The 24,686-nt window shown below is 38.3% G+C and overlaps 1 protein-coding gene across 1 annotated transcript in view; it reads left to right on the plus strand.

Moving 5' to 3' along the window:
* The first annotated feature begins 15,651 nt into the window (after positions 1-15,651).
* The window catches only part of LOC131068661 (uncharacterized), a 97,577-nt gene continuing 88,542 nt past the window's right edge, over positions 15,652-24,686 (plus strand). The window contains exon 1 of the mRNA XM_058003897.2: positions 15,652-16,055. Coding sequence (XP_057859880.2) covers positions 15,887-16,055 — 169 coding nt within the window. The 5' untranslated portion in view covers positions 15,652-15,886. The remainder of the gene's footprint in view (positions 16,056-24,686) is intronic.

Here is a 24,686-nt window from a genome sequence, read left to right on the forward strand (position 1 = left end):
CTTAACACATCTACCGGTAAAGAAGAAATCTATCTTCTCACCATCGACTGAGGTTAATCTGCATGATATTCAATTTGCTACAATATCCCCAAAGGGTTACTTCTCAGTTGGATGAAGATTCTCCTATAGGTGGAGGGTTACTCTGTTCTACTGGTGCAGAGACAGTTTCATCAACATTTTGATCTCTCTTCCTAATCCATTGTTTTGAAAATTCTTGCTTTACCTCATCTACCTTTTCTTTGCCTTTCAAACTGGATCCTTTATTATTTACCGATGAAGTCTTACTTCTACAGAATTTTTCAATATTTCGAATCTTGTTACAAGCATAACAAGTTACATTATTCTTATGTATAACCTTTTCATATCCTACGCCGGTTTGTGTTTTGCATTGATTAGATAAGTGTCCATATCTTCCACAAACATAGCATCTCACATTCATTATGTAGTTTTCTGAATTATGAACAACTTTGTTGCATTTGGAACATTTACCGGTGGGTGCATTAATATTATGATTGTTTCTAAATCTACACTGATTTGCTCTATGACCATACTTGTTACAGTTAAAGCATTTCCCATTAAATTTATAAGCACTAGGTTGTCTTACCGGTTTACTGTGATCATGATTGCTTGCAGTACTAGAACATTCTCCAACTTCAAATCCAAGTCCATTAGTATCTCCATTTGGTTTCTGACTTTTCAGCATATCATCAAGTTCCTCTGAACTTTTCTTGAATTTCTCTTTATGTTGATTTGCAGTAGCCAAGTCATTTTCCAGAATTCCCTTTTGTCTCATAAGCTCAATTTTATCATGTTGCATGTGAATTAGATATGTCTTCAACATATCATTTTCATGACTAAGTCTTAGATTTTCATTTCCAGCATCATTGAGTCTCCTAGCCAAGTCTTCTTCATTCTTCTTCCTCTCTTCAATGTCTTTACAAAACCTCATAGTCATATCTTGCATTTCATTCTTCATGTTACAGTTCTCTAATCTCAACTTGTTCGCAAGTTCATTAAGAGTTTCCTTTTCATCATCATCTTTTTGCATCTTCTCATGAAGTTCTTTTATTTTATTTTGAGCTATAGTAAGATTCTCCTGAAGTCCTTGAATGAGTTCCTGTGTAGTCCTCAGATCATCTTCAAGTTTGATATTCTTCAACTTCTCTGCATCATAATCTACAAGAGCTCCTTCCAATTGTTTTCTTAAGTTCTCCATCTGTACCAGTGTCAGAATCTTCTTCAAGCTATTAGGCTTTTGAAAATAGAGGACCAGACTCTGATACCAATTGTTAGGATTAATGACAGTCCCAAAGATACTGAGAGTTGGGGGGGGTGAATCAGTATCTAACCGGTTAGCAAAATATTTAACCTTATTAAGAACTCTACATCCCAAAACAGTGTACCAATAAATAAGAATTAATGCAGCAAATAAGAATAATAGAGACAACATAGAGAACACACCATAATACAAGATATTTAATGAGGAAACCCGGTGTGGGAAAAACCTCAGTGGGATTTGTGACCCACAATATTGACTCACTGGCCAATGAATAAATATTAATTACAATGAGGGGCCTGCACATGCAGGAAGACTAACTGCCTAGAGCTCACTGCTCAATAAGAGTCACACTGACTACAAAAGTAGATTATGAAATCCAATACAATGTACAACTTCAAATCAACATCAACTATGCCAGGTTCAGTACCGATTTAAGCTCATTCTACAACCAAAACCTTATACAAAATTTACCTTATGCATTTGCATATAACATCCTTCCTTTTCCTTATTTTACTACTCTCTCATTCATTACAAAATGACTTACAAGATCTCATACATATATGAGTCTATTACAATGTACCATGTCGGCTTTACAAAAGATAATTACATTTAAATACAATAAACAAAAGTTTATTCCCTATCGGCTGGGGTGCCGGTATGCATTGTTGCCGCTACCGGTGAATGCCTGTCTGTGTATGTAGATGTCTATTGCCAGTGCCAGTTGTAGACACCCAAAATTGTCATGTCTAATTAAATAAATATTTTATTTATTTAATTACTTTAGTCTAATTCTTCTATTAATTAAATAAATCTTTATTTATTTAATTAATTCATTTATCCTCTTCTAGCCTTATTTCTCATTTAAATAAATACATTTATTTATTTAAATTATCCTTTTCCTAAATTAAATAAATATTTTATTTATTTAATTGATCCCACTTCTTCTATTAAATAAATAAATATTTATTTATTTAATTAAGTCATTAACCTTTTCTACCCATGACACATGTCATTCATCTCTTAATTCATACACTACCTACCCCTTTCATTATTTTATTATTTCTTTTACCTACCCTCTAATCATAGCCGACCTCCTTTTACACCTCTCAATCTTATCCCTCCATTTTATATTGTGTCTTCTATATAAGGAGATGCTTCCTTCATTATCAAACCCTAATCATGCATTCTAATAAATTTTATACACTTGACTACACTACGATCCTACTTGCAACCACATTCCGTTCTTTGTTGAGCTCTTGTGCACATAAAATCTGAGAACAAATATATCAAGCAAGATCAATGGAGATAGGAAGAATGGAGATCCAAACCCTATTGGACATGTGATGGTATAATCTTTGTGATTTCGATTGATTTGCATTGTCTTAGGTAATCTTCATATGTTATGGTGGATCTTTGTTGTTGTTAGGCTAGGGTTTTGTGGTTGAATTCATTTAGCCTTTCAATATTGTTATTATTGTTATCCATTTTCACCATATACATTTTGGCACGCCCGGTGGGACTCTTGTCCCTTTTGCATTTAACATCCTGGTTGCAGATTTTGTATTTTGAAGTTGCAGATCTGACGTTTTCGGCAGCATTTTGATATTTTCGCGTTTGCGCACTTTCGGATCGTGTTTTTGATTTTCTGGCGCATCTGTGACATCTGGAGTCGCGTCTGTGTTATTGGCAATATTTTATTTTGTAGGTTCCAGGAAAGTGCGTTTGTGTTATAAAATCACGTCTGCGATGTTTTTAGCCGCGTCTGTGTCCAAAAGAAGCGTTTGCGTTCTGTAGTAGCGTCTGTGTCTCACAGGACCGCGTTTGTGTCACCCAGTCACGTCTGTGTTGAGGGTAATCACGTCTGTGTTCACCAGTTTCAAATTTTGGGTTTTTATTGATTCAGTTTTCAGATTTTGCATTTAGGGTTTCAGATCTGGTTTATTTTGAGCTAACATTTTCAGATCTAGCTAACGAAATTGGCGCAACTTGTCTTGAAAGCTAAATCGTTTGGTTGAAGGCCCCTATTTTCACAAAGTCTTTTGAGTTTAAAATTTACCTAACTTGTGTGCTTGCAGGAAGAGGTAATCATTTGAAACAATCCAAACTACTAATAAATCTTTGTTGCAGGTCCTTGGCAAGGGTTTTTGGATTTTTATTGTGTGCCTTGTTTTCATAGACTAGCAAACACTTCAATTGGTGCACTAAAATTGAATCATTGTCTTTTGTGTCTTGAGCAATAGGCTTTTTTTGTTTAATCTTTAGAGGGCCTGTCTTCCTGTGTGGTCATTAGGACTACTAGTGAGAAGAGAATGACCCGAGTGGTAGAGAGGAAAACCCACCTCTTCCAAACCACTATAAACAAATGTATTCATGGTGAAAACTATGGATAACGTGTGCTGATTAGTTCATACCGACACTATGTCTCCCCATAAACCCGTTTGATCAAATTTATTTGATCAGTTGTAGGGCGTAACCCCTACCAGCTGGGAGCCTGCTGTATTTACAGAGCTGAAAGTGCCGCATGTATGGCCACACGAGCGGATGCCTTTACTAGCACCTTTTTGTTTTAAAGGCCCAAATCCTTCTAGTTGTTGGGGCAGGAGGTCGGACCTTTGGTAGCGGCCCACACACATACAGTTCTTAGTAGAGATACAAAGTTCGCCACGGGGAGTTTTCGTGGGGACTGATGCTTGGTTGACCCGAGAAGTGAGTGCCGAGGGTGGAGCCAGTGAGGTCAAGCATCTAAGTATCCGCTCTGAATAGCGTAGCCTCGAGGGTAAAACCTCATGTGGGATCAACAACTATTGTCTTGGCCAACCATAAGAATTGTGCTTGACTTATGTTAAACATTCAAAACATTCAAGACCAAACAGCAAAACATTGTGTTTTTTGTGTCTTCAAGTGTATGCAAAACATTTTTACATCAAACAACACAATTTTATTGGAGTCATTTTGAGTCTAAACACTTGCAAACATTGAGTCCTCATCAACATTGTGTCCTCTTGTCATGAAAAACAATCAAACATTCAGATTTGGTCACAACCAACAACTTCACAAATTGGAAAAATTTTATAGTCCAGCAAACAAGAGCAATCAGTTTCGGAATTCTTGAGCTTCCTAGGCTGTTTCTCCAGGTTTTCATCTAGCATTCAACTTGTCTTTGGGTCTCACAAAATCCATCATTGCTTTACACCTTACATTACATTCACATTTGTCTAAACTTGAGTCAAAAGGTCACTTGCTTGTCCTCATCATACTTTGTCAACACACTACATACAACAACATTTTGCTAAGTGGTTCCTCATCAAGGTTTCTTACCTTTGGGTCTCATTTGGTCTTACTTAGAGTCAAGGTCAACTTACCTCATCAAGAGAAACTATCCTCTCTTTGGAAGTCACACCTACTCTACTACATACATACTTGGTCTTACACTTTGGACATTGCAAGTACACCTCAGATTAATTTACATTCCATCCAACTCTTGGTCTTCCATACTTTTTCCATTTTCATCTAGTCTCACACATCTCGGTCAATACCTAGTTCATGGTTGAAACCCGTCTTCAAAAATCTAGGAGAGAAACTAAAGAGGCTCAAGAGTCCGCAAACATGAGTTCTTATGAGTATGACAATGATATCTTTTTCAATTCTGATCATACTACATTACCTGACATGGATGTCTATAGAAACATTCCAAATGTTGAGAACATGGACACTACAAACAACAATGCTACACATAATGACAATATGGACAACTTTTCCGTACATTCAGCAGATGTGGAAGAATCCATTATGGATCCCTGTTTCAATCGATTGGTTGAGGAAATAATGAGGAGGGATAGACAATACTTCTTACAAATGATGGCACAAAGTGGAGCCAAGATACCTCATGATTTTGACATGTCTCAAATAATGGAAAATCGACCTTTGCAACAACCTCACTCCAACATGGATCAAAGGAGACCTAATAGTGGACGCAATAGAGGACCACATATGGTACCTAAATCACCATCATCTTTGTTTCAAAAACCAGAGGTCCCACATACACATGGTCAAGCATATGATACTCACCTTCGTAGACCATTATGGAAGTCTTATGTAGAGAAATATGCTCAATCACATATCAACGCTAAGGATCAACCACCAAAGCAATTGGATATTCAAAGGCATGCTCAAAATTTGGACACAAGGAAACCCCGTGTCAAATTTGGGGGCAACACATTAGAACATGACATGCCTGTAGAGCATGGTATACATGGACAAAATAGATATTTCATTCCTCAACATGAATCTATACCAAGTGGTCCATATACGCAGCATCACTATAGACCTCCTCCATATGAACATGTGTATGATCAATATCATCCATATATGCAACATGCTCCTCCTCCAATTGGTGCCTCAAGCATGGGGTATGGTCCAAGAAGTCGATCTCCACCTAAGAGTAATTTGGAGCAACAAATCAGGGACTTACAAAAGAAAATGGAGGACATAAATACACCAAAGCCAACATACACAATGAGAGACATATGTCCCTATCCATTTGACAAAAGCATTCCAATGCCTCCATTTCCTACACACTTTGTGACGCCTAAGTTTGATAAGTATAGAGGAAAAGGGGATCCTAAGGCACACATAAGACCGTTTTTCACATCTTGCATTGAGGTAGCAGCAGAAGAGACATATTTGATGAGATTATTCCCACAAAGCCTAGGTGATCAAGCTATGGAATGGTTCTCCCAACTTCCACCTGGTATTAAGTCATGGGGTGACTTAGCAAAGGAATTTGTTCAACATTTCTCCTACAACATAGAGATAGACATATCAGTCACTACTTTGTGCAACACCAAGCAAAAAGAGGGAGAGTCTTTTGCATCATTTTTATAAAGATGGAGGAATCTAGCCAACAGATGCTCTTGTGAAATTCCACAAAAACAAATGGTAGAGATGTTCACCCAGAATGTTAAAAAAGACATTGGTTATGATTTAAGAAAAGCTTGTTTGTCCACCTTTAAGGATGTCATTGAAAAAGGCTTAGCGACAGAAAAGGTCCTAATTGAACAAGGAGTCATTAAGATATTCAAGGAAAACAAAGATGACTTTAAAGGAAAAGACAAGCCAAGATTTGGGAATAAAAACAAGAACACAGTCAATGATGGTGTTGTTGATGCCAATACAGTGCGACCCAAATTTATTTTTTCTGGATCAAATCAGGTGAATACTCAAACAACTTCTAAATCATGAAGGAAGTACACTCCATTGGGAGAACCACTTGAGTCAGTTTTCAAGAAGCTAGTGGCAAACAAAGTAATCACTATTCCAGATTTTTCTCCATATGAGCCAAAGGTCAAACCAAATTGGTGGAATGATGATGAATATTGTGAATTTCATAAGAGCAAGGGTCATAAGACAGGAAATTGTCATCGAATGAAGAACATCATACAAGATCTCATTGATAGGGGTGACATTGAGATTGAAGGACACTCATCCAATCAAGAATATGAAATGTTTAAGGAACCATTCCCAAAGCATGACAAGGGAAAAGCTAAAGCCACAGATGACCAAACCAACTATACTAGAGCATCTTATAACTATGATTCAACCATCCATCACATCTCGATGGACAATTATGTCTCTACCATTATCATCAAGGACAAAAACCCTGAGAATTCTACCCGGAGACCCAAGATTGTCCTAAAAGGCATTGGATCCTCTTCCGAACCTACCTCTGAATGTCATGTTACAACCCGCTGAGGTAAAATCATTTTGCAAGGTGCTCCAGCCAAGAACACCACTTCTTCATCAACTAAGCCTGAGTACGACCTTGTAGAACAATTAGGGAAGACACCCGCACTCATCTCCATTCTTGAGCTCCTATGCATATCCCCCGCACATAAATCCATTCTTGACAAAATCTTGAGAGAAACTGTCATTCCTACTGATCTGAATGTGGACTAGTTTCAAGCCATGGTGGGATACCTTTCCATTCCACACTCCCTTACATTCACAGAAGCCGATGATGCCTTCGTAAGTCAGCCACATAATGCACCATTACACATTGAAGCCTTCATACACAAACATAGAATCAAACGAGTCCTGATAGATGGAGGAGCAGGTCTAAACATTTGTACATTGAGCACAATTAAACAATTGGGATATTCTGATAAAGCTGTGAATTCTACAAACAAAATCACCATCAAGGCATATGACGATGAAGAGCGTTCATCCAAGGGCACAGTCACCTTACCTCTCAGAGTTGGGCCGGTTACAAAGGATGTGGTTTGTCAAGTCCTAGATCTAGATCTCACATACAACATACTCTTGGGACGTCCATGGATTCATGAGATGAGCGTAGTCCCTTCTACATATCATCGATGTATCAAGTTTCCACACAATGGAGTTGAAGTGACCATCAAAGCGGATCCAAATCCATTCATATATTGCAACAATCTGCAACCTAGATCCAAAATAACAATCCCAGTTAATCAACAAGTTGTTCCATCTTCAGCATATGTGGATCCAGAATCATTGAAAGCTTCTACATCAAAACAAACAGAGCTCAAAGAAAAATTCAAGGTTAAAGACCTAGGATGTGGTGAGTATATATTTCATGTTGACCAACTCCCACTATCTCCTAAGACATTCAGTCGACAAGAACAATCTATAAACAATTTACAAGGAATTGGGTGTGAACCACCTAGTGTTGTGGCTACTGAGTCTGAATGCAAATCTCCTCCAGTGGTACAAGCAACTCTTGATATCAATAGTCCTAAGAGTGGTTCCAGTGAAGAATCTATTGAGCATATCGCCAGCCCTCTTGATAACTCACATAGCCTTACCATATCATCCACTTATTCCATTTCCACTCCACTTCCAGACTTGGATCAACAAGAATTACAAAAGCCCTTACTCATTGGGGATCAAAAATCAAGCTTTGAAAAGAAAAATTTAAAAGTCAAAAATAAAGAAAAGTGCTTTAGTCCAAATCAAAATCAAAAGCTATTGGACTCTGCAAAAATCAAAGTCAAGGATAAAAATCCTATGAAAGAAAAAGAACAAGAATTGATCTCCCCCAATATCAAAATAACTGGGGGCAAAATTTCTAAAATTTCAAATCAAAAGGCATACTTGTTGATCCTAAGTCTCCATCATGTCATCATACTTTCACTTCTTTTCACAATCATAAGCCTTCATCACTCATCCACTTGTTCTGCACATCCTTTCCCTTCTAGCGATACATCAGGGACCTTTAATGGAGCTTCCTCGAAGGACTTTGTTATCAGGGATGCCCAAACTTCTTTAGGTGACACACATATGGGCCTACGTAGTCCACACACTAGTAATTCTATCTCAGTTCCTTTATCAAGGAAGATAGTCACTCAAACTACACATCATTCAATCAAGGAACAATGTAGCTACAATCAAAAAGTCAAGCCTCACACATTTGAGGTAGGTGATTTGGTTCTCAGAGAAAACCCCAAAAATCGGCAAGACAGAGAGAAGAAGGGCAAGTTCAAACCAAATTGGCTTGGTGCTTACATCATCACAACAACCTATGGATCTGGTGCATATCAGCTCTCAACTACAGAAGGTGAACCTTTGGAGGATCCTATCAATAGCATGCACCTTCGCAGGTTTTACACATAGCTCTTCAAAGTATCCTAATTCAAAAAATACAAAAAAATCAAAAATTTCAAAAATACAAAAAAAATCAAAAAATTTCAAAAATACAAAAAAAAAATTATAAAACAAAAAAAATCGTTACTTGGTGAAAACCTGGCAAACAGGCGCCTTGTGACACAAAAACATTGAAAAATCGAAAAAAGTAAAGAGAAATAATTTTGTCCAACGGTGAAAACCACTTCGGTGGCGCCCTGGGCAAGTACCATGGTGAAAACTGGGTCACTTGCGCCATGTGTAGAGACATTGCTCCTCCCTCCTTCAGGATTCTCTTTCATCACTTCACTTTGCACACACTCACGACCAATTCATCCATAATAAACTTACCCATTCCCATCATGGCTTGTTATTGATCTCCCTAAGATTGGTTAGCCATTCATAATAAACCTCCCTTTTCATCCCTTTCCATCCATAATAAATTAGATCCTATCTGTGGCTAAGGCAAAATCCTACGTCTAGTAATGGGTGTGGAACTAAGAACATCACATGTTTCGAGGAGTACAGTTTCTTCCAGCTTCCTTCAGTCTATTCGCGCACAATCTGCAATAAAGCAACATTTGCATCACAGATCCGCAATAAAGTTTCATCTTCTCCGCAATAAAGTATCAATTTCATGGATTCAGTCAGTTTCAGAGGAGACACAGTAGCAACAATGGGCTTCAACAAATCAAATCTTTCAACAGACTCAGACAACATATGGTTCAGTGCTATCTATCCATTTTGTGAAAGTGAACATTGTGACCACAATCAAATAAGATTTATACAAGTGATAAAAGACACTAAACTTGAGGACTACAGTGAATGTTGGTGTCGAGTCTTGGTTTTCTTTTGATTTTATCTTCTTGGTGACATGTCTTTTAGCTTTTCCAGGATGTCTCTGACTAGAGATTCTATCTCCAGGATGTCTTTGACTAGAAAGGCGAGGATGGGGTATCGTCACCTATTTGTATTTGCTATCTGTGGATTGTCTCTTAGTAATGCTATGACTTGTCCAAGGATATGAGGACACTGTGAGTCTAGTATGAACTGGGGCATTCCTTGTTTGTGACTGTCTTATCTCCATGCAAACAGGTACAATGACTTTCTGGGTCAAACATATGCCTCGATTGTCATAACCTATTTTGCCATAATAAAGCTCAATGATGATAACGCACAAGAAGCTCTTTCACTTTCATATCTTCTGCCTTCCATCCCCCTTTATTGATTGACTTCCATCATCCTTCTCGAGTCCGCGTAGCCTGCTATCACATGACTAAGTATAATGACACACCAAAAACATTTGCATTTCATGTAGTTGCACCTGCATTACCACATATAAGCATTTCATACATACATATAAATATCACAACTACATCACATCCTGCACACAACACCTGTTAGCACAATTTACATTTGCATTATCATATTCTTCCACATTTCATATATTCACATTTGCATCATGCATACACATATAAAACATAAAAGAACAAAAAAAATATATATTGCATTGCATCATATACATATTTGCATCCATAACATAAAACAAACATCACATAAGAACATCTCATCATATAGGTACACATGCATATAACTGCCGCAAAGATGAATCATCTCATATATATAATCATAAAGTGTTATGATACAATGATGTCAAAATCATATGGCTACAAAAGCACCCGTAGGTGTCTACAATACAAAAATGGTACAATACTGATACATAGGGAGCCCTCTACGGCTATGATGAACTCCCTCCCTCAGAGCCGCCTGGCCTCGATGGAATCTGAGCCCCTGAGGGACCTGCCCCAGGATCATCCCACCTGTTCCCTCTATCTGGTGGTGGTGGATGACCCATAACCCTACCACTCGATGCCTGTCTCCTCCGGCTCCCTCCCGTAGCTGTCGCTGTACGCGACGGTCTATGGAAGCTCCTCGCCTGCTGATCCACTGGCACTGCACCATAATAGAGATCCCGCCAGTAGGCAATCTCCTCCCCTGCTCGCAAGACATAAGCATATCCTGCCCCTGTGTCCTCTGTTGCCTGTCTCTCGGCCCTCGGTGCTGTCTCAGCCTCTGTATAATGCTGAATAGCCTGATCCCGCTCCCGCTCAGTATCTTTGAGCCTCTTCCTGAGTCGATCCCTCTCCCTCTCCAACTCTTAGATCTCATCTGCCTGACCCTGACAGATCTCCCTCAGCTCTATCAGCTCATCCTCCTCTACGTCATCCCCCTCCAACTCTACCTGTGGCTCCCCCTGTACGGGTGCCTACCCCTGTGCCTGTACCTGTACTGGTATCTATCCCTGTCCCTGTACCTGTACCTGTCTAGGACCCTGTGCTGCTGGCACCTGTAGTGGCAATCCACTGCGACCCCTCACCACCCGAGCTTGTCTCTCCTCTCCACCCTCCCTCCGAGGTGCAACCCTCCTCTCTCCAACTGCTCCCCTCCTCCTCCGTCGGCCTTTGCCCCCATCACCTCCACCATCATCATCATCCCCACCCCCATCTCCATCCAATGGCTCTCCCGGATCTGTTAAGCGTGGGAAGGGATGCTCTGCCCAGTATGCTGTGTACTCAACATCCATGCCGGCATCCTCAATCTCTGGCCACATGTCCCAGGGTAGGGGCATCATCTCTACCAACTGCGTAACTGCCTGATCATATGACAGCAAGGGCCCAAACTGTGCTTGATCTCTGATAGTCCGTGCATACATGCCTGAGCCCTGTGGCATCCTCTGGATCCTGCCAAACTGCCTACCAACCCTGTCCACTAGCTGCCTCTCCAGCACATAGGGTGTCTGCCCAATCAGATACCTGCTCTAGAAGGTGTAAGGAAGCTCAACTGCATCATCCTCCCATTGCTCGCATCCTAGATATGGCCTCCATATGACCACATCAATATCATCTATCACCCGCCGCCAATGCTCCAACCTGCTAATCCGTGGCTGCGACATGATCATATCATACAAATGCACAAAACTGCGTCCATGACCCCTGCCTCTAAAGTGTATCGGCCTCGTCACTAGCAGATGCTCATAAGCCCACACCTGCAGCAATGTCACCCCGCAACCCAAACCCACTGATCCATGGTATACGAACTGATGCAGCTCATAGTAGAGGTGTGCCAACACACACGGTCCCCAAGCATATCTGGTGTGCTGCGTCACCAGTGTCTCCAGTGCTCCTCCCCAACCCATAGCCAACCCTCGTGTCGCCCTATCCGGACACAAGAACCCACTGATCGCTCCTCCTACCACTACCGATAGCGCTAGCCCTGTGGCTGTCATAGTGTCCCACGCCACATGTCCTGCCCTCATCTCCAGTCTTGGGTCCTGGAATACTCGTCTCAGGGCCTCCTTGTCTCCATCTCGATCGTATGGGATCAGCGCCCCATCGATCGGTATCCTCAGTATCCTATATACATCCTCTAGGGTGACTATCATCTCACCCATCGACAAATGAAATGTACAAGTCTCGGAGTGCCATCTCTCCGCCAGCGCAGTCAACAGTCCCATGTTCGCCTGAAACTCAGGCACATACAGAACATGTCTCAATCCCATCTCCTCAATAGCCGCTCGGTCCTCGAAGGTCAGCTCAAGTCGCAACCTCTGAGTCGACGGGAATCTCTCCCGTGACTCTAGCATCGGCAAATACTCCTACAGTCAAGCAAATCACTCATGTCAGTCATAGTGGCATTCACTGTTCATCACAAAATGCTACTTTTTTATCTAAATGCATATGGCATTCTATCCTAGTAACACTCACTGTTCATCACAAAGTGTTGCTTCTATCCTAGTGGTACTCCCTATTCATCACAAAGTACTACGTGTGCGACACTCACTGTTCATCACAAAGTGTTACTCACATTTGGCACTCCCTGTTCATCACAAAGTGCTGCTCATATTTTAGTACTCCTTGTTCATCACAAAGTACTCTATCTTGGTACTCACTGTTCATCACAAAGTGCCTTGATCTATCCTAGTTTTCCCTAGAGGACCTGCTTGAGTGTATCCTCTCAGCAGCTTATCCAATCGACAATGTATGTTCATCACAGAACTGCCGATTTGACCTAGAAGACGCAACTTCACACTTTTTAAAACACAAACGCACTTACCTGACATAAACATGCTTAAAGATTGCACAGACGCGCCTGACAAACACAGACGTGCCTATGCTCTGCACAGACGTGCCTGGGTGACACAGACGTGCCTTCTTGGCACAGACGCGACTGACCATCACAAACGCGACCGCATTTGACACAGACGTGGTTTCAAATGCAGACGCGCCTGGCACAAACACAGACGCGCCTCGCGCGCACAGACACGCCTGGCACCAACGCAGACGCGCCTAGACGTTTTTGGACATTTTTTGGACCCTAGTCTAAGCGCATTTATTGCCCTACCTACCATGCAGTAATGACAATAATAAATGTGTCAAAGTACGAGGAGGTTTGGTGGTACTTACCGACTCTCCTGCCTCTGCTAGCCTCTGGAATCAGCGAACGCGGTCGAATCTGTGAACAAAGGCCATCGCTGCTGACTGCTGCTGCTCTATTTTTGCTCTGCAATCTGCTCTTGTGGATGTGTAGATGACAATGAGGATGTATTTTCCCTCGTGGTCTATCTTATAGCCTACCCTACCCCTAGCCCTCGTTTCCTGAGTCACTTTATTCGGTCAGTCCATTCTATCCCATCTTTCTTATTGAGAGATTGTCTGCGATCTTTTCAGACATTTTTTCATCCAATCTCTCGAGGGGGCATATCATTCCCATCTTGGGGCAACTTTGTATCAGTTCATCTTATCTTCTTTGAAACAACGCGACAAGCCGCATTGTCTCAAAGAGGGGCAAAATGTAAACATCCAAAATTGTCATGTCTAATTAAATAAATATTTTATTTATTTAATTACTTTAGTCTAATTCTTCTATTAATTAAATAAATCTTTATTTATTTAATTAATTCATTTATTCTCTTCTAGCCTTATTTCTCATTTAAATAAATACATTTATTTATTTAAATTATCCTTTTCCTAAATTAAATAAATATTTTATTTATTTAATTGATCCCACTTCTTCTATTAATTAAATAAATCTTTATTTATTTAATTAAGTCATTAACCTTTTCTACCCATGACACATGTCATTCATCTCTTAATTCATACACTACCTACCCCTTTCATTATTTTATTATTTCTTTTACCTACCCTCTAATCATAGCCGACCTCCTTTTACACCTCTCAATCTTATCCCTCCATTTTATATTGTGTCTTCTATATAAGGAGATGCTTCCTTCATTATCAAACCCTAATCATGCATTCTAATGAATTTTATACACTTGACTACACCACGATCCTACTTGCAACCACATTCCGTTCTTTGTTGAGCTCTTGTGCACATAAAATCTGAGAACAAATATATCAAGCAAGATCAATGGAGATAGGAAGAATGGAGATCCAAACCCTATTGGACATGTGATGGTATAATCTTTGTGATTTCGATTGATTTGCATTGTCTTAGGTAATCTTCATATGTTATGGTGGATCTTTGTTGTTGTTAGGCTAGGGTTTTGTGGTTGAATTCATTTAGCCTTTCAATGTTGTTATTATTGTTATCCATTTTCACCATATACACCAGTAACTGCTGGTGGCTTACTAGATGAATGCTAGAAGGTTGCCAGATGGTTGCCATCAATGACAACATCAACTATTCTCATAAGAGTGTAGGATGCCAACAGATAACTAGAAGAGATTCCCTCTTTTAACAATTTTCTTAATTTCTAGCTTAAGTCCTTCTTGAAGCCTCAACCACTTAAATTGTAGCTTAGTTTCGTTGTTGATTTCAATAGGCAAAGGAAAACTCATTTTTTTTTATTACTTTACTTTCATGATCTTTGAAAAGACAACCAACTCTAGATCATCCAAGATCCTCTTCAGAAGCTCTATCAAAGTTCATTATGATCCACCCCCCCTTTGACAAAATCCATCTGTCCTTAAGCCTATGCTCTTGCATAGACCCTAGCCACCCCATGAACTAGGGTTAAAAAAATAAATATTATTTGTTTAAATATCATCCATTTTAAATAAATTTTTGCAAAGATAAAAATACCAATTACATAGATCACACCTTAATTTTCAATTATAATTTTTTTTTCACAATTTAACAAAACCATTTTTAACTCTTAGTTCACATTTCCTCATTTAAATCAAATTAACTTAAATATAATAAATATGAACAAAATCATTTATAAGAATGCCCTCTACTTTCTAAAATTATCATGTAGTTTTTTTTTCTAGTTCAAGGGTTTTATATCAAACTTGAATTTATTTAGCTATTTGATAAGAGAACATTAGCGATAGATTGAACTTCTTCAACTACGAGCCAAGGATTGAGGGTTATCCATTTTGTCAAAGTCATTTGAGGCACGATCTCGACTTCATCCCTTATGATATTAGAGATTTGCATTGGCCCGAGACACAATCTTGACCTCATCCCTTATGATGTGAGATCGTTGCACTTGAAAATACTCCATATTTCATAAACTCATTTATAACCATTCAACTTCCATTTAGACCAAAAAAAACCATTGAAAATTATATATTTTCAAACTTAAAAAACCTTTGATGTGTTGGAAGACTACTTTCCTATCTAAACCCTTTTAAGGCATTTCTTTTGCCAAAGTCCGCCAGGCCAAAAATATAAGCCAATATTTAGGACACTCACTTATCTTATTTACACTTGGCAAGATTTGATGCGAATTATTATTATTTTAATATCCGAGATGCAGGTTAATGCGATCAAACAATGGAAATATTAAAATACAAAAGCAAACAGGCGGCTTCAAATCAGAGGCCTCATCCATTAATTCTTTCTGAATCCAACATGACAGAGCTTTTAAATTTGGAAAACAAATTTTGTTAGAACACGTTTACATATTAATGCGATCTGAGAACTAAGAGAATGGCGTTAAAATTTATGTTGTGCTTGGCATTGTTATTTATGTTGGGCGTTTATTGCAGCAATGAAGGCGATAACAGATTTGATCCCCAGTGGCAGCTGCTCACTCGCAAGAATTTCTCTACACAGATCCAACAGCGCGAATTTGTGCTTCTTATGGTAACCGTTCCATGTAAGTTTGTTTTACTGTGATTCTTGTTTACAGCCATTCAAATCTTTTCGATTTATAAGTAACTTACAAGATGCTTGAATTTAGTCGACTGTTGTATTTATTGAAACAATGGTTTGTTTTACTATAGTCTTTGTTTACTACCGTTATTTTCTTTTGGGATTATATTCAACTTACAAGCTCCCTTAACTGAGTTCATATTTGAAATTTAATCAACCAAGGGTTTGTTCTTCTATTTTTTGTCGATCTTTTAAATTCCCCCGGGACTCCGTCAGCTTAGTTACCATGATTGAAGTGTATATCCTTGTTCATATTTGTATCGCATCTACAATTGAATGTTGTAGATGATGCAATTTCAAACCTCAATATTTGTAAAGATAACTATATTACATGTATTGTGGGGATTTAAACACGAGTCTCTACTATTAAAGTCTTGATGATTTATTGCTTGGTTTCATCTCATTTAACTAGGTTTATTTTAACTCTAGTTTTTATTTACTACCATTCTTTCAATTGGAATTATAAGCAATTTAGATGCTCTGAATTTAGTTGTTGTTGCAATAACTGAAAAAATGGTTTGCAAAAACAATAGTGCAGAGTTAGGATTGGATCTTATTTAATTTTCTGGTAAAATTTTGGTTGAGGTTATGGGTTTGCTTTAATCAAGATCAAGTTGAAATTCTCCTTGTCATTTTTACACTATATTATACCAAATTTGTGTTGGAATTATGCGCTGGCTTCTTACGGTGGATAATTCGAATCTGGTTTGTGGTTTTAATAGTTCTCCCTATTATAGATAGATGTTTTAGATGTTATTTTATTTGCTGGGTAGATCTTGGTTGAAATTATTGCTTGCCTTTAATGATGGTCAAGTCGGAATCTGTACCTTGATTGTTACATCACAATTATGCCACATTTCTCCTGGAGTTATGTGCTGTCTTTTTGCTATGGGGGATTTAAACGTTGGTCACAGTTTTAGAGTTATCCTATTACCATCAGACTAAGGCTGCAGCCCCTGAAGTGCACTTAACAATAGTTCCACCACATTCTCCCATGTTTGTTATAGTTGCCAAGAATCAAATGTTAATAAGGGGTTTGAATGTTAATGAGGAGGAAGCTGAAAATGCCAAGAATGAATGGAGCAGCAAAGTCAAGAGTCAAACTTATACACTTAAATAGGTTCTACAAACCAATTTGATCTATGTGGCATTCATCATCATCACTTTATTATATTTGGGAAGTTTGAAACTAGATAAAGCACTTACTAGTTACAAGTGGCTCCCATAACTATTAAACTACAACTCTCTGGACAATTTAATTGGGTTGTACACAACACACAGAATAGTTTTATTCTGATGATTTTAAATTTTTTAAATAAAGATAACCTGAATCTTGAAAACCTAACCAAACCCTTGATGCCTTCACCAACCACAAAACCCTGCTATAACAAGTTGGAAACAAGTCACGTTGCTGATGAATTGCTGAAAAATCTTTCCTTTTGTTGACATTTTCACCCTGAAACCCTAGATTGAAACTTCACAAAATCCGCATAAATCTAATTTGTGCTTGGAAATCCTAAGTTTTAACCAACAAATCTGCAATAAATTACCTCAAATCCTAGCACCTATTATGCCTTTGAATGCTCCAACTTTGCTACAATTGCACCAATCTAGAATATGAAACAATGAATCAACCCTGACAACATAAAGAAGGGAGCTTTTTAGGTGTTTGGTTTCACTTTATGTTCCAAAACATGCTAGAAGCACTTTTGAGGAGTCTCTACCACCAGAAAATGTCATAACCTTCCTAGGGGTTCTTTTCTAATGTCTTTGTCATTTAATTTGGCAAAATTGGTCAAAGAGCACTCCTTGGTCTTGTCTTCTTAAAACTTGGTCTTATTAGAATAATATCTTTCTCTTTGTGTTATTAATGGTCATTTAAGTTGTTTCTAATTTCGCCTCTAGTTAACGATTGTTTCTTTGAGAAACATCATCTTATTAACTCTATTTAAAGGAGCTTTGTCTCCTCGATTAATTGAACAACATCGATTCTTTGAAATCCATATGCTTTTGCATCTGTATTATGGTATCAGAGCCTTGGTTATTTTCGAAATAATTTTTCAATTAAAAATTCGTCATGAATTTTTAATAGTTTTTTTGAAAAATTTCTTTGTTTATTCGAAATTGCTACTTTGGCAGTTCATTTTGGCTGTAGCTACTAGGGTTTTCTCGCTATTTTCTGCCCCCTCCCGCGACCCGTCTCTTTTGCATTTCGCGCAACCACGCGACATGTTTTTTCCCGCCTGCAGATTTTTTTTTTGCCATTTTTGGAAGAAAATCTGCATTTTCGGCTAGGGTTTTGACCCTCCAGATTCAGTTGAAATTTTTTTTTGAGCACAGATTCGTGGTGGGTTTTTCGAGATCTCAACTGGGTCATCATTAGAATTTTCTGGGTGTCTCGATTTTCGTGCCAACGGATCGAGATTCCGACAACAGATTCCTTCTAGGTTTTTTGCAAGGATTTCTGGGTTGTCTTCAGATTTTTCTGGGTCAACTGGAATTTTTTTCTTGAAATTTGTGCCCGCCGTACTTCATTTTTGAAGTCTGTACCTGCATCTGCCTTTGTTTTTGCATTGGGATTCGAATTTTTTGAATTCCGTGCCAGTGCCTCTTCTCAGTTTTTCATTTTCTGTGCATTGGGAAGCGTGCAAGATGGCGTCACTGACCAACTTGATGTTGGAAGGCAGTCAGGTTTTGTGCACTTAGCATCTTCTCAACACCTCGTTTTTCGTGCCTCGAAGAGCGTGAAGATGGCTTATGGGCATCGATGTTTGTTTTGGTTTTTAATATTTTTTTACCTAAAAAAAATTCTGATGGGTTTTAATATTTTTTCCCTTGAAAAAATCTGTGGGTTTTAATAATTTTGTCCTAAAAAATTATCTGTGGGTTTTTAAATATTTTGTCCCTGTAAAAAAAAAATCACAAGGGTTTATGATTTTTTCCTCAAAAATTGTACTTTGCTGTAGTCTGTTTTTAGTCGCACCTGGAGTTGTTGTGCGAACATCTGCACTAGTCTCTTGTTTGCAGTCTATTTTCGGGCATCTTGCTCATCTGCAATAGTTTGGAGGGTTTGCTGATTTTTTCCTCAAAATCGTGACAGCGGTTCTTGGTGTCTCTGGTTATAGGGAGGGACAGTTCTCCAACATCAGGTTGGACGGTTGGTGTTGTTTTGGGTATCTCCAGAATTTCTGCAGTTTCTGGGAGGGTCGGTGGCAGACTCATCTCAAGTGACAGAGTTAGTGGCAGGCTCTTGTCTTCTGTTGCAGCGTGTTCTAAGAAGAAGGGGGCAACCTTCTCTATTATTTCTCTTGGTAGTTAGAACAATGACCATTAAGGGAGGGTATTAGAATAATATCTTTCTCTTTGTGTTATTAATGGTCATTTAAGTTGTTTCTAATTTCGCCTCTAGTTAACGATTGTTTCTTTGAGAAACATTGCCTTTGTAACTCTATTTAAAGGAGCTTTGTCTCCTCGATTAATTGAACAACATCGATTCTTTGAAATCCATATGCTTTTGCATCTGTATTAGGTCTAATCACTCTAGGATTGCTTTTCTATTATCTCTACCACTTTACTTGGCAAAGAGCAATTAGGGGTGCTTTTTTGTCACCTATCTCTAGCACTTAACTTGGCAAACAAAGCCAGGAGCACACCAAGGGACACTTTGCCACTTAAAGTTGATTTAAATACACGAGGAGCACTTTTGGTGGGTCTTCACCACATAAAAGGGTTGAAACATGTTGAAAGTAGTTGTGGAGATTGTCACCAACTTAAATATTGATACTAACCTGCTAGGTGTGTTTCTGGTCCTTTTTCATCTCTTGGACACTTAGATGAATTCATTGCTTCTTGCTTTCACATACAATTGGACAAAGCAACCTTAAAAATGACACATCTTGCTTAGGTTAGAATAAGCAACTAATATATCATGGAAAAATTAATGACCCTTAGCTATTAATTTGCATCAAATTGACAAATGATCATGACATAAATGCAAAAAAGGCTTCAATGTTTAAAGTTTTGTACGGTTGCAAAACTTTTTGTTCCAAATTTCTGAAAATTTCATCTTTCAAATCCTCCCAAGGGTTTAAATGGTTGTTGTAACCTCATCTAAAAATGTAAATGAGAAGTGAGAGTTCCTACATGGACGTTTGTATGGACTATCTCCTTTAACCTGGCATACAAATAGTGATGAGAAAGTTCTGCTGAACATTCAGTATACATCCTCAAATGCCTGGGTGATATGATATTTGTGTTAGCATGTAAATTATTGGATTGAGAGGAAGGAATATGATTATCAATTTAACGATTTATCATCATTTGTAATATCCTCATTTTACGCTATACTATTCTATGAGTGTTGACTAGTTCTCAGGGTTTTCCAAAGGTTTCCAAGTGAGTTTGGAGAGTTCCAACGTTCTTGGAGAGCTCAATTTAGGGTTTTCTTGGCATCCGATGGTGCTTTGGAGTTCAGTTGGCTTTCAGGTTTGTAGTGACACTCTTTGTAGCGTTTTGGGCCTTTTGGTTTGTTCTCCACAATTCTTGGAGAACGCTTCTATTTTTATTAAGTGCTTGTTCTAGCACCTAACATCATTCTTCAATGCTAGTTCCTTCTTGGGGTGTTCAATTTCAATTTTCGATGTCTTCGGGGTGCTTTCCACAATAAATGATTTTTAAGTGAAATTACTTAAATATTTGCACTAAAGTTATAAGGTAACATTTTAATATTCTCGTTATTGTTTAAATATTTTTAAAGTGATGTTATGTACTTGTTGATGTGTTTTTTATGCACTTCGAACACATAATAAAATACCAAAGCATTTTACCCTCCCTTGAACAAAATCACCTCAGATGCTAAATATTTGATCAACTAAGACGATTCCAAGGTTTCTACGGTCAGTTCTTGATATGTGGGTAACTCAATGGTTTGATGTGAATTGCTGTTTTCATGCGGGGACTTACACAATTGTTCTAAGATCTCAAACTTATCATGAATGGAGTAGGCTTGCCAATGATTTCAAATGACTTAGGATTTTGCAATTTGAGCTCTCAATCTATTCTAACAAAGATTTTAAAATAAAATGCAAAAGAGGAAGGGTTTAGAAGTTCTATTTTAATCTTATCTTAAACCTAGAATGCAAGAGATAGTGAATGATTCAATGAAATTCAACTAGGCTAGGTATTGCCTATTACAAACAGTAATTGGTAAAAAATTGGATATATTATCAAATGATCATATGATCATTAAATAGAGTACAAAGGATCGATGGTTCTAAAAGAAACAATCGATAACAAATAAAAAAATTAGAAACTTCTAATATGTACAAAATTACATTATATTGACCATTAATAACTAAAGACTAAGATATTATTCTAATACCTCCCATAATTGTCAATCTATCAACTACACCAAGCTGCCCCCTAAATTTTACAAACTTTTCTAGGTTGAGAGACTTGGTGAGAATATTTTCAGTCTGATCCGCAGTTGGAACATATTGCAACTAAACTAATCCGTCTTCAACAAGCTTCCGAATAAAATGACAATGAGTTTCCACATGCTTGGTTCTTTCATGGAAGACATGATTCTTGGCAAGTTTGAGTACTCCTTGATTATCACAGAACAAGGGAGTTGGACCTGCTTGAGATATTTGCATATCCGCAAGCATCCGACGAAGCCAAACTGCCTCACAAGCTGCCTTAACTGTCCTCGATACTTTGCTTCTGTCAAGGAGAGAGCCACTGCCTACTGCTTTTTAATAGTCCATGTGATTGCACCAAATCCCAAACTGAACACATATCCAAATGTTGATTTCCTGTCATCAACCGAACCTACCCAATCTGAATCCGTGAAACCATTGAGTCTAGGATCGTGACTCCTAGTGTAAAGAAGTCCATAATCAAAAGTGCCCTTCACTAACACAGCACATGCTTCACTACTACCCAATGATCAATCTTGGGGGCTGTCACGAAGCGTGAAATGTAGCTCACTGCAAAACTGAGATCAAGTCTAGTGGTAGTGAGATAGATGAGACTGCCCACTAGTTGCCTGAATGTTGTTTCATCTACAGGAGGAGAATCAGACTTTGCTGACAACTTCAGTCCTGTCTCCATAGGCGTGGAAGTAGGTTTACAAACCTGCATTCGAAACTTGTCAAGCAAGTTCCTGGCATTCTTAGACTGAGAAATAAAAATGCTACCATCAGTCTGCCAAACCTCAACATCTAAACAATAATGGAGAAGCTCCAAATTTGTCATGTCAAAAGCCTTGCACAGGTCTTGTTTGATTTCTGCAATCAAATGTGTTGAACTACCAGTAATGATCAAGTCATCCACATAGAAACAAGAAAGAGAACATCATCACTAGAGTGTTTGACATACAGATTTGGGTCGGAAGGACTACGTTGAAAACCATGAGCAACCAAGTATTGATCAATCTTGATGTACCATGCTTGAGGAGCCTGTTTGAGTCCATAGAGTGCTTTCATGAGTCTACATACTTGATGTTCTTTGCCGGCAACCTTGAAACCAGGAGGTTGCATCATGTAGACTTCTTCCTGCAACTCACCGTTGAGGAAGGCACTCTTAACATCCATTTGATGGACTTTCCATCCAAATTGAGTTGCAATAGTGAGAAGAAGACGAATTGTACTCATCTTGGTAGTAGGAGCAAAAGTCTCCTCATAATCAATAAACAAATTTTAAACAAAGGAGAGAAATACTCCTTATATAGAATATTACAAGAGGATCTTTCCATAACAGAAACAACCAAAAACAAAAACAAGAAAGGAAACATTTTAGACAGAAACTAAACGACTATATTACAATATTACTTTAATATTAGAGACTTCCTTCCAGATGCTAATAGAGGAGATTTGTGAGGCTCCAACTTTGCACTTGTTCAGTCTTTAGAAATGTTAGCAAGTGAATTGGTCATTGTGATTATTTCCTTGACTTGTCCCATGGGCAATAATGTGAGGTTGCAATAGCAAGAGTTATTATTGTTTGACAAGTGATTTTCCTTTGCATTTTAGAGGGTCAGCTCTCTTGTATGGTGAGGTTTCTGGGTACTTTTAAATGGAAAATATAAATGGGAACAAAAATGGGAAAAACAAAAGTAGGAAATTCTTAAATGGAATAATTGCTGATAACCATTAGGGTTTCTTAGGAAAACAAGAAAAGGATCAAAAGAGTATTAAGAATTAAATAGAAAGGCAGGGTTCAATTCCACATACACCATTAATATATAGATAAAAACTAACTAATTTGCATATTCTATAAAAATGCAAGGAAATAATGAAGAAAAAGCTTCCGTATTAAGCATAAAAATAACACCTAAAACCACAAAGGGCTAAGAAGGCACAAAGTCCATCAAAAGCTGCATCTTATTCTCCAACTCAGTTTGGTTGGATAAACAAAACTGCAAAAATGTCCCTTTACATCCTTTTCTTTTTACAATACATAGGCATTAAAACCTTACCTTGTCCACTCACAACTATTCAACTTCTCTTTTAGGGCTTTTCAAATGTTTTAAAATAACTAAAAAACAATGCATTACTCTCTTATCAAATGCTGGGACAAACTGAGCTAGGAAATCATCTTCTTGTTTTGAAACATCTTCTATCCATGATCCAACCTCTTGATATTTATTCCTCATTGCCTCATAATCAAAGGGGTATCCATGAGCAATAGAAATAGGTGAGACAAAGGTAGGATCCTCACGCCTTAGGGAATTCATCCCTTCAATATATTCTTTGAGTGTCTTGTTCTCACTCTCAAGCATCTCTTTCTTTTCAATAGCCTAATCCAACCATGCCTCAATTGCCTTGATAGTATCATCTAGCTCTTGAAACTCTTGCTTCTTTGTAGTAGGTCCAAGGTCAATTGTGGTAACTTGATAGTCCATGGGAGTGATCACATCTCTAGTCTTATCACCCGTCGGGACAACCACTTGTGCAAGCGCGCTCCTGTATCGTCTCTAGTAATACTAGAGAACATCTTCGCCTTCTCCTTTTCCTTTTCCTTGCCAACCCTGGCTAAGAAGTCATAAATATCTTTTGTGGGCTGTGCCTCTATCACTTTCTTCTCTCCATGTTACTCAGCAACCAATCAGGAATTGCAGAAAATTCCATCCTATCTTTGTTGTATAGATCCTAATCAAGTTCTCTCAAGGCTGAAATAACATCATCCTCCATTTCTTTCTCCTTGGTTAAATTCACCACATTATTGCCCAAATTGACCTTAAGCTGAATTGTGGGAGATCCTTTTTGCTCTTCATCATCTTCATGTGGTGCCGATTGTGTTGTAGCATGTAAATCTTGATCATTCTCCAATAGGATTTCTGTGTCGGAACCTTGTTCGGACTCATTGTCCTCTGTCATATCATTCTCCTTCACAGATGAGGAACTCATGATAGATTGAGGAGCGTTAGACTTATGCTTCTTTTGCCTTGAATCCTGGCTAACAATCTCCTTGCCTTTTGTTTGTCATCCTCCAGGCATACCTTTCCTTCTTTTGGGAGCTTGACTTTCCTCATCATTGTGTGTTCCAACATTGCTTATTGTCCTTTCATCATCAT

The sequence above is a fragment of the Cryptomeria japonica genome, chromosome 6 (genome assembly GCF_030272615.1).
Source record: "Cryptomeria japonica chromosome 6, Sugi_1.0, whole genome shotgun sequence".
Taxonomy (NCBI): Eukaryota; Viridiplantae; Streptophyta; class Pinopsida; order Cupressales; family Cupressaceae; genus Cryptomeria; species Cryptomeria japonica.